The sequence below is a fragment of the Gopherus evgoodei genome, chromosome 1 (genome assembly GCF_007399415.2).
Source record: "Gopherus evgoodei ecotype Sinaloan lineage chromosome 1, rGopEvg1_v1.p, whole genome shotgun sequence".
NCBI lineage: Eukaryota > Metazoa > Chordata > Testudines > Testudinidae > Gopherus > Gopherus evgoodei.
In genome coordinates this window covers 360,634,816-360,648,520 of record NC_044322.1, presented here as the reverse complement: position 1 = coordinate 360,648,520, position 13,705 = coordinate 360,634,816, and the positions used below count along the sequence as shown (strand labels likewise).

Here is a 13,705-nt window from a genome sequence, read left to right as displayed (position 1 = left end):
TTAACTGCAATTCTGCAATGAATTTTTGGGACATGCTATATCATAGAAGTTGCCTAAGTGATGTTCAAAGCTCAACTGTGCAATTTTAGACTGATGTAAACAGTTGGATAAAGAATCCACTTTTAAAAAAAAAATCTAACTTCATACAAACATGAGCTGTCATAAAATACCTTTGCATCTTGCTCATACTATTGGGAAAAAGCTGCCATTTTTATATTAATAATTCTTTCCAGAAATAATCAGTCATTGTACATTAGAACCGGCAGCTGGAGTGTTTTGAGTGATAATGAAACCTGTAACAAGCCATCTTCAGCCATCTTTTCCAAACAATAAGGGAATTAAAATTTCAATTTAAATGCAGCGTTTGAAACACGCTTCAGTGGCAAAATTACTTCAATTAATGTGAGTGGAATACAAAGAACAGACTCCAGAAATGTGATGCAGCAACCAGAAATTATGCCATTAATGTGCTTGCATCAACCCAACACAAAGGCTGCAAAGGTCTAATTTAGACTGTACGTATCACAAAGCTACAGGCAACAATATTAATCAGCTCTCTAATTTCAATGCAAGGGATACAAGCGCCTTGTCAGATCACTTTGGGCTTTTTATAAACCAACAGCAGCTGTTTACCTTGAGGAGGGAAACAAAAGGACAAGCACATCTATAAACATTCTGCATCCTTGACAGTTTAATAATTATTTTATAAAATATTCAGATCATATAAAGAGAGAAAGGTATTATCCTGCAGCCAGCACATGATTATAACATCATATTTACAAACAGGAAGAATTAAAAGAAGATGGCAAAAACCAATGAGCCCTCACCAATTTTTGTCTATTAAAACAGTCGGGATGCAGATAAGTTATTGTGTTTACATATTATAGCTGCACTTCCCATGAAATGGGAATTGAAAAGTACTGATGAAAGGATTAATACGTGAATACAGTTTTTATTATAGCTTTCCCTGCGTTTCTTGGTTTAAAAGCTAAATGGTAACCCCTTACAGCAACGTACCTCGATGAATCACAGCAGATAACCCTAGCCGAAGAACCAGCATAGTACTGTCTAGCAACCTGATCACAAAGAGCGGGCACCAACACTCACTTCTCTTATGACTTTGTGCAAGTCTCAGCTATGTGTACCTTTGTTTTCCCATCTTTGAAACTGGGGTGATACTAACCGAGTCGTCAAAGGATTAGTCAATATTTGCAAAGCACTTTGGAGACAAAGCATTACTTTTTCATTTCCTACAGCAGTAGGATCAGAACTCGGCACAGGTTGGAAATGGGACTATTCTTCTCTGGAAGAACACCACTATTGCAAAGTCAGGGCACTGCCCTCTATACAGCCATTCTTTAAAAGACCAACAAACTAGCTCTTTAACAAGTTTAACTAGGTCAAGTGTAACAGAAAAGGGGGAAAAAAAACAGGTTAACCGTAATAAGTTTAAACTATCCTAATACTAATCCACAGGGTATCAACCAGTAACTCTTTCTTCACTGAGCATTGCCTGTTTATTCCACTTCAACCAGTTTTTATTGAATACAAGAGAATACCTCTCACCCCAGTTAACATATTTCCTCCATCAAGGACTTTGACAAAAATACCTCAAAATCTAAGTAAATCCTAGCCATCCCTCCTCTTCTAGTTGTGGCTCTATTAATATCTTCCAAGACTTATAACAGGCTTGACTTAATATTTTATATAGTACCAGAAATTTCCCTAGTGCTTTACAAAACAGATTCATGACGTGCCCCAAACAACTTACAAGAAGGCAGACAAGACACAGGACAATATTTCAAATAAGGGAAAGAAGGATGAGGAGAACAAGGCTGAAAAAGGGTTCCAGGAAGAAAAAAGTTTTTTTAAGGAGGGAGGACAGAGACAGACGACTGGCAGACAAGATGTAGCGGCACAAAGACAAGAGTGCAACAAGTTGAAGAAAAGCAGCCTGGAGAGGATTGGGAGTGGTGTAATGAGTCAGAAAGGAAGGAAGGGATGGAGTTGTACAAAATTGAGTTGTACCTAGGGGCACATTTATGTATGTCATTAAAGGCCAACATGAGGAGCTTGAGTCTGAGGCAAAGAGATTTTATGAGAGGTGAGAAAGGAAGACAACTTTAGACAACCAGGTTTTGGACAGTACAGAGAAGAGGGACCAGAAAAAATGAAATCAAGAGTGAGTTTTGGCAGTGGGGAAAAGTGAAGAAAGGACAGGCAATACTGAAGTGGAAGAAGCAACAGGAATTTCAGAAGTGATGGATTACAAGGTGGGAAAGAGAAGAGTCAAAGTTAACACTAAGGTTGTGATCCTGGGAGACAGGAAGGATAACCAAGTTGACGATGATATTAAAGAAGGGAAATGAAGGAGACTATTTCAAGGAACAACATAATTCCATGGAGGTAGCAAGAACAATATGAACAGAGAAAACTCCCACTCCTTGCAGAAGGTTACTAGTGTCTTTGGTAAAGAAAGAGTAGTTTTGGCAGAGGGTGGAACCTAGATTGGTCATGAAGTCTAGGCACCATGCCCTAGGTTTTTGGAAACAGGAAGGGAGAGAAATAGGTCAGTAATTGGAGAAGGGGGTGCAGGTGAAGGGAGACTTCCTCATGACTGAGGATGAAAAGTGTGCTTGTAAAGCAGGTGAAAATGAGCCCTCGGAGAAAGAACACGTAAATAAGAGAGATGGAGAAAAAGCAGAGAATTACAGGAGGTGGGAAGAAATGGAAGCAAGGGCACCGATAGAGGAATTAGAGGGAAATAGTAAAAGAGAGACTTGAGTTGTGAAGCAAGAAGCCTCTCCTCTGTGATGAATGCAAAAGCAGAGGTCTGCTAGTTGGAGAAAGGGAAATGGGAGAGAGAATGGGAAAGGGAGGAGGAAAATTCTTGCTGGCAAAATTCAATTTTCTTTTTTTCTAAAAAAAAAAAAGAACTGGCAAAATCTCAGCAGAGGAGGTGGAGGCACATGACCAAAAAGGTAGTTACAAGAAGAGGATTAGTCTGGAAAGAAGAATTAGTCTGGAGAAGAGAAGACTGAGAGGAGACATAACAGTTTTCAAGTACATAAAAGGTTGTTACAAGGAGGAGAGAGAAAAATTGTCTTAACCTCTGAGGCTAGGACAAGAACGAATGGGCTTAAATTGCAGCAAGGGAGGTTTAGGTTGGACCTTAGGAAAAATTTGCTAATTGTCAGGGTGGTTAAGCACTGGAATAAATGGCCTTGGAAGGCTGTGGAATCTCCATCATTGGAGATTTTTAAGAGTAGGTTAGACAAACATCTGTCAGCAATGGCCTAGATAATACTTAGTCCTGTCATGAGTACAGGGGACTGAACTAGATGACCTCTTGAGGTCCCTTCCAGTCCTATGGTTCTGTCAGAGTGAAAGGTGGAGGAGAGATGGCCAGGGTGATAGCACAAGAGCCAGTGAGGGAGGAGATAAGGGAAAGGAAATAGATGGAGCTGAGAGAAGGATCTTACAGTGGAGGAAAATCAGTGAGAATAAGAACCAAGGTCATGAGTGCAGTAGGAATCCCAGCATGGCAAGGAGCACAGTGACAGAAGGAAAGGAAAGGAATCAGTTAAGTGCAAAGAAAAAGGTAGCTTCAAAAAACCATGGACAAAAGACAAGGGGAGGAAGAGAGATTAGAAACCCAGAGTCCATGTCAGGAAAGGGTGAGGGCACAAAGAAGCCAAAGAGGTTGACAGGCTGAAGATCAAGCACAGAGTGAGTGACAGAACAGGATAAAAGAGAATAATAGTGCAGGAGAGGGCAAGCAGGGGGCACACAGAGAAAGATCTATTTACCTAAAGAGCTGAATTATCTGATTCTAATGTACAGGTGACCATCAGTGTTAGGTATCACATCTTACCAGCATGTCAGTTGCATTGAGGTAGTGCTTGCTGGCCATGCATTGTTCCAGCTTCTGGGGCACTTGCTTGATGTTCTCAATCTCATCCAGCAAATTCAGGACATGCTTGTGCTCAATTCCTTCTATCCACAACTTGCGCAGCTCATCCCGTTTGCAGTGCAGCAGCATTTTGCATGACAGGAGATTTTCCTTCACCTACAAGGCAACATGTTGAAGATGAGGTCAGTCTAATGCACTTTCTCTTGGAGCCTGCCATATGGTCAGCACTTCCCCTTACTCACTCATTTTAACAGGAGTTTCAAGTGGCAACAATCGAATCCACATTTTTTAAAAAACCAGCCTATTATTCCTCTCTAGCACAGGGGAATCATATAATCACCCTAAATAATGACAGAACCATAGGGGAAATGAAGTGAAGCTAGGTGTTGGGGCTTAATTCAAGTTTTGTGCTATTAGTGTATGCTTTACTGGAGTAGCCTTAATGGGATTCCACACATGTTCATCTTAACACCAAGACTAAAGAGTTACTTGCAGCTGTTTCCAACATTCATTCAGCATTTAGGCATGAAACAGGAAGCCAATTGTTTAGTGTAAGTAAATAAATAGCTCCTGTTCTGTTCCTCTGTAAACATTTTCTGTCTGCCTATTAAATTTTTGTGGCATCTCTCCTTCCTCCTCTTTTCTAGCTGTTTCATCATTTTCTGAAAGTGGACTATACAGGAGGATCCCTGTTATCCCAGTAGCTCAGGTGTGACATTAAACCAGAAAGAGTTAAGCAACTAGCAGGCTAAATGACCCAAATTCAATCTTTATAGATGGTAATTAGGACTATTCCTTATAAATAGCTAACATAACTATAGCCATGAGGTTTGAAATGTGAATCTGTACTGTGAGAGAATTAGAGGTAATACAGATTGTAAGTGTTTGCTTATATCTTGTTAGATGTTAACCATGTAAACAGAGGGCTCCTGTCAGTTCTTATATCCATTGATTCAGAGATCAAAAGGGAATATTAACATTTAAATGAAACTAGAGTGTAATAATTTCATTGTCTATATTTCTCTTTGAAGTCTGTAGCAAACTGTCTATGAACTGCTTAATGGATAATCACCTTATGCTGATGAATGCAACTAGTTACCTGTGTATACATCAGAAATAGGTGATTTTACTTCAAAGCCACAATGTTGTACCCAAGGAATGCCTGCTGTCAAGAGGCTGCTGAGAATCTAAGAAAAAAAACTCTTGGGCCTTAGTCCTGTTACCTCAGCTCTACTTAAGCTTCATCAGCGGAAGTTTGAGTCGCAAGACTGAGGTCCCCAGCTCCAGACTGGGTCACCCTGATATTGGGCATTGAACTATAACCTATGGAACTAATTCTGAAAGAAATTTTTGCATCTCTGAAGCTCACCATCTCTACCATGAACTGACCTAAGAACTTTATTCGTACCTGTAGGTATAATGATCTTTTAACCAATACGCACTCTCTCTCTTCTTTTTTAATACATTTTAGTTTTGTTAATAAGAATTGGCTATACGCCAGTTGGGTAAGATCTGAAGTATTCATTAACTTGGTGGGTAATGTGTCCAAACTTTTGGTGATTGGTAGAACTTTTTATATGATGAACAGGATTTTTGGTAATCCTCATTGTATTTGACATGGCTGTCTGGGTGGGAGCACAATGCTGGGTTGCTTTAAGAGAACTGTACTTCTGGCTTCTTAGTAATCAATAAGGTATTGTAGAAGCTGTTTTGTTGCTGGCTTGGTAAATTTAAGTATTAGAAATAACTTCCAGTTTTGAGGATTGTCTACCCCACTCTTTGGGGTCAGCATGGCCCCTCCCGAGACCCTGGTCACATCAGGTGACACCAGGTTTGTTAGCAAGAGATGGCGTTGATCTAACAAGATGTCTGAAAGAACGTCAAAATGGATTCTAAGTAGGATAAAATTCAACCCAGCATCTTCATTACATATCATGACACTATAACACTCAGAAAAAGCAGTGCAATGCCTGCCATTCACTTTGTTTTAAAATCTCAAGCCATCTCTTGCAGATTGTCAAAGAAGTTCTTGCTTTTCTATCACATTCCTACTGACAGGAATCAGGAATGTCTCTGCACTTTAGTCCCAGGCCAGAACTACTAATCTCACCCTTTTTTCAAGTCTGCCATCTTTCCTAAATTCCTGGGATAAGGTCAGTACAACGCAATTTTGCTATGCCATAAATGGATAATCATTTAAGTGCCTTAAACTCAGTAAGCAATTAACCACCACTTCACACACAGCATTTATACCAATTATCTGGCTTCAGTGATAAACTATGACTATTTAGGGCCCAAGCCCTTCTTAGGCAGAACTCTCACTAACATAACTGAATTACAAATGCAGAGAGGCCCTTGGATTTCAAGTTAGAGAGTCTTTAAGGCCCTACAACAACGATTCAACTTCACCTTTTTCCTTTCTATTCTTCTTTGGATGAAGTGAGGAGACTTCCTGAAACATACAGAAGGACCAAAAGAAAGACAACAGCTAATAGGTCAATTAATACACAACAAGACCATAAGCTGAAGTGTACACATTAAAGCCCCACTTCAAAGATAAGGTTCTAGATGGCACAGGACCCAACAGACTCTCCTTCAAATATCTTCCGACACTGGAAAAACCTCAACAATTTCATGCTCCATAACATGTCTCAACAGCAGAGAAAAACTGAATGCCAAACACAGCACTTCTTGGGCACAGGCCCTGTTGCATATCTTAGCGCTTGTCTACACTACTGCGCGGGTTCGATCTAAGATACGCAACTTCAGCTATGTGAATAGCATAGCTGAAGTTGACATACTTAGATCTACTTACTGCGGTGTCTTCACTGTGGTAAGTCGACAGCTGATGCTCTCCCGTCAACTCCCATTGCGCTCCTCATTCTGGTGGAATACTGGAGTTGACAGGAGAGCGCTCAGTGATCGATTTATCGCGTCTATGTGAGACGCGATAAATCGATCCCGGCTGGATTGATCGCTGCCCGCCAATCCAGTGGGTAGCGAAGAAAAGCCCTTAAACTAGACAGTCTCATCTTAGCCTTAGCAGCATTGTTGGTTCCTTGTACAAAATGATGATCACTTTAAGAAAGGCCAAACAGTCCATGGAAATGAACGAAATGTTTGAAACTTGATGTCCTTGTCCGAGCACAAAATAAACGAGTGATCCAGAGAGCAGCTTTGCCTTGAGAAGTTTTTCATTTTTCCCTGTTAATTTAAGAGGCAGATAGCAGCATTGGTAGACAGGAGGAGAGATATGAAAGATGATAAAATACATCTTCAGGTGTTCACTCTAAGGAAGAGCATATTCTTCCTCAGCCCCATCCTTTCCTCTTTCATGACCCTGTAATGCCATTTAAGTCAATGGGGTTATATGGGAGTAAAACCCATATAAATGAGATCAGAATCAGGCCCTGACACATCCCCACAAGATTCAGTGCCTGGACAAATATTAGCTGAGAAAAATAGTTGTTTCACAAACACAGATGATATCTGGACTACTAAACACAGACAAAGCATTTTGCTTTTGCACAAATGTTTCTGTCCAAGTTTGTTGCAATATGAACATCCATCTATAACAAAGGAGAGGAACATCAAAATGGAAAGCTTGACAGCATAATATAGACTAATGGCACAGAGTCTAGCATCATATCTGGTGCCTAGCATGAGATTAGGGCAAAGTTCCTTCAATACATGTTGACTAAAGCTAATCAGAAAACAAATATCCAAAGGTCCTTCACCCACCATAGTAATTAGTTTAGATGGGAATGTCATTGTCCCTATACAATTGTTTTTGACCTCTGCAAAGCTTAGCATATTTGGTGAAAATGGGCTATAGTTTATTTCAAGTTTAAGATTATTGATCTGGGCCTTCACAGAGTCAGGCTTTGTACATAAATCCTTAGAACGAACTCTTACCCCTGGAAGCGATCAGAGAGGTCTCATTCACTTTGAAAATGCTAAATGAATTTGAAAAACCAGAAGGGTCAGTGTGCTGCCTCAGAAGGGTCATAGCTGACTGCTTCTGGAGCACTGCTCTGAAAGGTTTCAAGTCATGATCTCCACAGCACTAGCCAGACAATGGAACAATTTATGTACCTAGTGTGCAAGGCTTAAGTACAGCAATCCACAGAGAAAGTAAACAAGGGCTGGGAGAGTGGCGAATTCACCAACTGGGATAATAATCAGAACTGGGGGTAGAGAACAGCAAACAGTAAGCCCTCACCAGTGCTAGGAGTGTCACTGTTATTTACAAGAGTAGTAATAAATTTTAGGAAAATACAGTATTCAAAATATAGGAACACCAGGAGGCACAGTTCAAGACTTGATTATGCAAATGACCTTAAAATTCATATTCAATGGGCCAGTAGACATCTGATGAGTCAATGAGATGACCTAGGTGGCAGGTGATCAGAGATCATTCTGATGGGCACAATATAAGAACCTGATAGACTAGATGGGAGAGGTTTTAGCTGTATAGATTTGGGTGATCTGCTGCTGGGTCAAGTAACAAATCAGGCCAGGTCCTCACTGGTTTACACTAGCGGAGAATCTGACCTATTTAAATAACTCTGATGGTAGTTTCAAAGCTGGCAGGTAATGGCATCTTCCCCATTCAACATTTGGTTCAACACAAAATGATATCAAGTAGAAGGGAGACAGGACTAGAGAAGTAAGGGCTGAATGAAAAAATTAAAATTGACATATCAAGGTTAACACAGAAGGGACAGGAACAAGGGCAAAGGTGGAAATGTAATGCAGAAACAGATTTGAAGACACAAAGCCTTTTATGGCGAGTGCAGAGGTAGGGGGAAAGAAAGGGAGAGATGTCAGACAGTGCTGCCTGCCCTTTCACCTGCTTGATCTTGTTGCGTGAGTTGGTGATTCGCTCAGTGATGCTTTGGTATGTGCGGATAGCTGTGGTGAGCTCCGTGTAGTGCTGAACAATCAGCTCATCCAAGTCCCGGTCACACTTCTCATAAGCTTCTTCCAGACGGCCCTTCTCAGTCTCTCTGTCCTCGACATCATCACTGGTGGAGAGAGTCCTAACAACAAAGGTCAAAACAACAGCAATGTTTAGAAGTGATTTATCAGCACAGGGACTCTTAAATCTGAAGTACACTATTGGCTGGAAAGCAGCCACTATGTTATTCTTCAAATGCCACTGACTGAAGAGTACCTCTGGTAAACATGTTTGTATAAAGTTTAGTTGAGACCAGCAACAACAGTTCTTTGCATGAGACAAAGATCTTCTAGCTTCCTTTATTATCTTCCTTGCTTCTAAGAGTTATATTTTTAAGTATGTTTTTCTCATTACCACTAATCGGTCATTAATCCATTACCTGGTCACCAGCCAGGCTGGTGAAATGGAATGGAACTAGGGTGGGAAAGAAAAATCTCCCCTCTCCCCAGCCCCCAATTCTTTGTCCTATGTTCTCCTACCTATTTTGCATAAGTCATAGGGATTCTCTTCTGACAAGAAGAATTGGGGAATTGGTGCATAGATGTGACATTACCAAAAAGGCCCACCAAGATAATCAGGACATGGCTTTGGATAATCACTATCAATAGCCAGATTTTAACAGATCATTACTATAACATTTGTTTGTAAAAATGCTGGCATTTAGGATAACCTTTGTTATACCCTGGAGAGGGATGAATATTTAAACAGACCCCTGAGGGAGGGCTATGACCCAGAAAGAGAAGGGTTTGAATTTTCATTTAGATTTCTGTGTCACTTTTTGTTACCCTGGAAGAGCTGGAATTTTTGGTTTCGCTGGAGAGAGTTAAACTAGGCTATTAGCGAGATAGCAGCTAACCGACTGGGTATATCTTCACAACCAGGAGGAACCGCAGGCACACTTCATATAACCCCCACTAAGCCCATAGAATTTATCTATCTAGGTTCTCACACTGTGGTATGTGAGGGTTATAAACACGACTAAGAATTTTGAACTATTTTAATTGCAGAATGAGTCTGAGTGTCCAAATTGAGAAACCTGAAATAGACCTGACTTTCAAGAAGTGCTGCGTGCCCATCCTCTGAAAATGACACTCTTTAAAGGGGTCTCAGATCGTGAATACAAAAATTGAGGTATCCAAAATCACTAACTGCTTTTGAAAATTTAAGCCAAGACACTACAGAACTGAAAATCTGGAAGTATATTATTACACAGGGAATTTAGTACACATGTGATGAGAGAGGCTTACACCTTTTAAGACACAGCACACACAGCCCTCACTCTCAGCTGTAAAAGCAGAATGCAAATAACCAAGCTGTAGGAGTGAAAGTGCTCATCTATTCCTTGCCAGAGATACTCAGATATTTCAGAGCAGCAGGTCATGTGGTTTGAAGAAAAAAAAATAAAATAAAATCACTGAATGCTGCTGCTCCCTACTACTGTATAATCTGGCTTTCACTTTGGACTTGTTAAAATAATTAAGTCTAGACAAAAACTAAAACCAGTATCTCTGGAAATAACAGAAGTAAGAAAATGTGACCAGTTATTGGGGAAATTGACTTGTCATCTGGCAGCAATAGGAACAGCAGGACTGACAGGAAGGTAAGAGACCTGCTTACACATCTTTGGAAGATGAAAACACCAATGAGAGAAACACTATTTAGGGTGTAACAAGACAGTAACTTCAGTAACTAAGAATAAGGAAAAAACACTAAATATTAAAGAGAAATTCCCTAACAAGATCTGCTAGATTGTGAAATAATCTCTTAAGGAAAGTGGTAGAAAACATATCGTGAGAGTTATCTAAAACAAGACTGGACAAAGCACTAAAAATACAAACAGGAAACGCTCTCCCACCCCTGAGAGAAAGTTACTGCCAGCAAAGATGGGGCCAAAGCTTCCATTTCCCTTACTCCTTTCTTTCAGAGAAAGCAAACAGCAGTTGAACCCTCTCTCCTTTTTAAAAAACACCTCAAGTGATGTAACTGTCCCAAGACTACAGCAAGGGTATCTTAAAGCCAAGAGGTAGTAAGTATTCTAGACCAACAAGGACGTGGCAAGAAAAAAAAAAAAGAGGTTGCAATTATACAGCTCTTATCCTGCTGCCTTCCTCTGAGGAGGGCAGCAGAAACAAATCCTAGATACATGGTATATTCTAGGAAAACCACACAGCAGGGCAGAAAGCTGAAGCGCTAACCCCTGCAAAATAGCCACTGCCAGGACGTATGCGCTTTCAAAAACTGTTACTCATTCCACACCTCTTTCAATAGGAATGACAAAGGGTTTAACACAGAATTATTTGTACCCAACAAGCCCCCTTTATTTTGTAGCGCTCTCACTTCTATCTGCAGAATTGGTTTCAAAATAGTGCATAGCTGCGGACGATGAAAGGGACCCTCTCCTTGACTGAAAAACACAAATGGCTCAGCTGAGATCTCATGATCTATTTGCTTCATTCTGCTTTCTTTTTTAAACAGGATGTTTTGTGGAACTCAGTGGGCAAGGTTTTGTGTAGATACAAATGAATGATTGGGAGTGCCTATAAACCCCACCACCACCACCACCACATTATTTTTTCACTCCCTTCTCACTTCTCAAACTCGCCACATCAAGGTTTTTTACACAACAGGGAAGCCATTGGAAATAAGGCCATGCAGAAGACTATAAAGCTTTGGATAATACAACTACTGAAAGAGCTGTACACCAGTACTTCCTAGATGCTATATAACATAAAAAGTCAGGGAGAAGTTTAGAGGGACAACGGTCCAGTGGGTAGGGCACCAGCCTAGGCCGTGGGAAAACTGGGTTGAAGTCTCTGTTTTCCCACAGACATTCTGTATGACCGTGGGCAAGTCACTTAACTTTTGTGTCTCAGCTACCCATCTATAAAGTGAAGATAACAGCACTTCCCTACCTCACAGAGGTACTGTGATAATAAATCTGTTAAAGAATGTGAGGATCTGAGATACTATGGTAACGGGGGGCATGTAAGTACCTTAGATAAAGGTTAATAATGTGTGTTAAGCATGCAAGTAATAGGAGGCACACTTTAGTTGCCCATAAGATTAAAGGGTAAAATGTGCATCCATTCTATGCAAAATAAATAGAGGCAGTAAGGCTCAGGGGCTGGTTTGTTTGGTTTTTTAAATGTACTCTATTAATAGTTTATGGGGAAGAATACAAGTTATATTTGTGGAGAACTGCAGAGTGATGATAACGGGAGTACTTTCCTTCATATCCTGAGACACATTTTTGGGGAATCATTGTATCATGCTTCAGTGTGAGATTGAAAGATATTGCTCGTCAATTCTCTCTAACCTACGTTATAGATGAGAGGAGCACTCAGACAGGATATGGGGTCTCTGATGCTAAGCCAAGTTGGCCATGCCTCTCAACACCCTTGACTATAAAGGGTTGTAGTTTAAATCTTGTGTGGTATGACGACTGTTGCTTTATAATCTACTTACCTTCGATTCTTTTTCTTATTTCATGGTTATTCTTTTAGCTTCCCTTCACACAATAAAAATCATTCAAAAATATTCACAGGGAGATGGAGCAGGTGATCTCACAGGTCCTTCTTCCATCTTTAGTTTATCTAATTCTTTGATTTTTCATCTCTCTGTCTACAATGCTAATAACTTAGAACAGCACTGCCACAGACTCTTCCAGAAGATTAAAAGAACATCACTGTGGTGCTAGAGGACACACCTACATTCCATTTTACATGCTATAGCAAGCTCCCAGTTTAACAGATCTTTTTTTTAAATAAATTCCCTTCACGTTCATCCTACTTTTAAAAAAATATGACCTGAAACACAGACCAGGAGTTCATGATCTCATAACAGAGTTTAACTGCCCACGATGAGAAAGTAAGTAGCTTGTTAAAAACCAAAGTCTCTGTATCCTCCAGGAGAGGTACAGATCAAAACTGGACCAATGCTGCTCTCAGAAGCCATACAGTACATTAAAAGAGTTAATGAGTAATGATTAGACTACAGAAGTCTCAGTGAGGTCAGAGATACCACAGGCTTCTATGCCACCAGAATGCAGTATGGCGATGCCCATCTACATTTATCCTTTTCAACAGATACTGTTGTCATCATTCGCACAAATAAATTTATTCAACTCATTTTGACCTTTTTTTCTGTTATAAATAGACCACAAACAGATCACAACATTCTCAACTTAATTTGTTCTTACTTGTATAATAATTTGTAGCACCTAGAAGCTTTAACTAAGAACAGAGTGCCATTGTGCGAGGTGCTGTACAAACACATAGTAACATAGTTCAAGCCCCAAAGAGTTTACAGTCTAAACAAACAAAAATAATAATAAATGGTGGGAGAAAGAATGTGTTACAATCCCCATATTATGGGTAGGAAACAGAGATACGCAGAGATTAACTATTTGACCAAGGTCACGGCCAGGAAGTAAACCTAGTTCAGTGCTTTGCTAAGATCACAAATATAAGCCCTATGCCCCTGAATTGTCAAAGTAGCACAATGTCTCAGTTTTAGGATTTTATTGGACTCATCACTGCTCCACACAGACAACAAATGACAATATTTCCAACTAGCCAGGAAACTGCACCCATTCCTCTGAGATGAGCAAGACAGTGATCCATGTTCTCATACCTCCAGGTTAGACCACTGCACCACTCTCAATCTGAGGTGAGGAAACAGGCCTCATTGAAACTCCAGCTCATGCAACACAGAGAGGCCCACCACTGACTCCAAGAACATATTAACAATACTGCTCATTGATAGTCTGAACACATCAGAACCTTCCCATGATATCCCATGTATATTTCAAGGTCTTGATCCTAATCGTTAAG

General features: G+C 40.2%; 1 protein-coding gene across 3 annotated transcripts in view; it reads right to left on the bottom strand.

Moving 5' to 3' along the window:
• The window catches only part of EXOC4 (exocyst complex component 4), a 632,193-nt gene that overhangs the window by 599,679 nt on the left and 18,809 nt on the right, over positions 1 to 13,705 (bottom strand). For all 3 annotated transcript variants that reach the window (XM_030575818.1, XM_030575739.1, XM_030575663.1), the window contains exons 2-3: positions 8,766 to 8,955; positions 3,875 to 4,069 (exon numbers count right to left, since the gene is read on the bottom strand). In XM_030575818.1, coding sequence (XP_030431678.1) covers positions 3,875 to 4,069; positions 8,766 to 8,955 — 385 coding nt within the window. The remainder of the gene's footprint in view (positions 1 to 3,874; positions 4,070 to 8,765; positions 8,956 to 13,705) is intronic.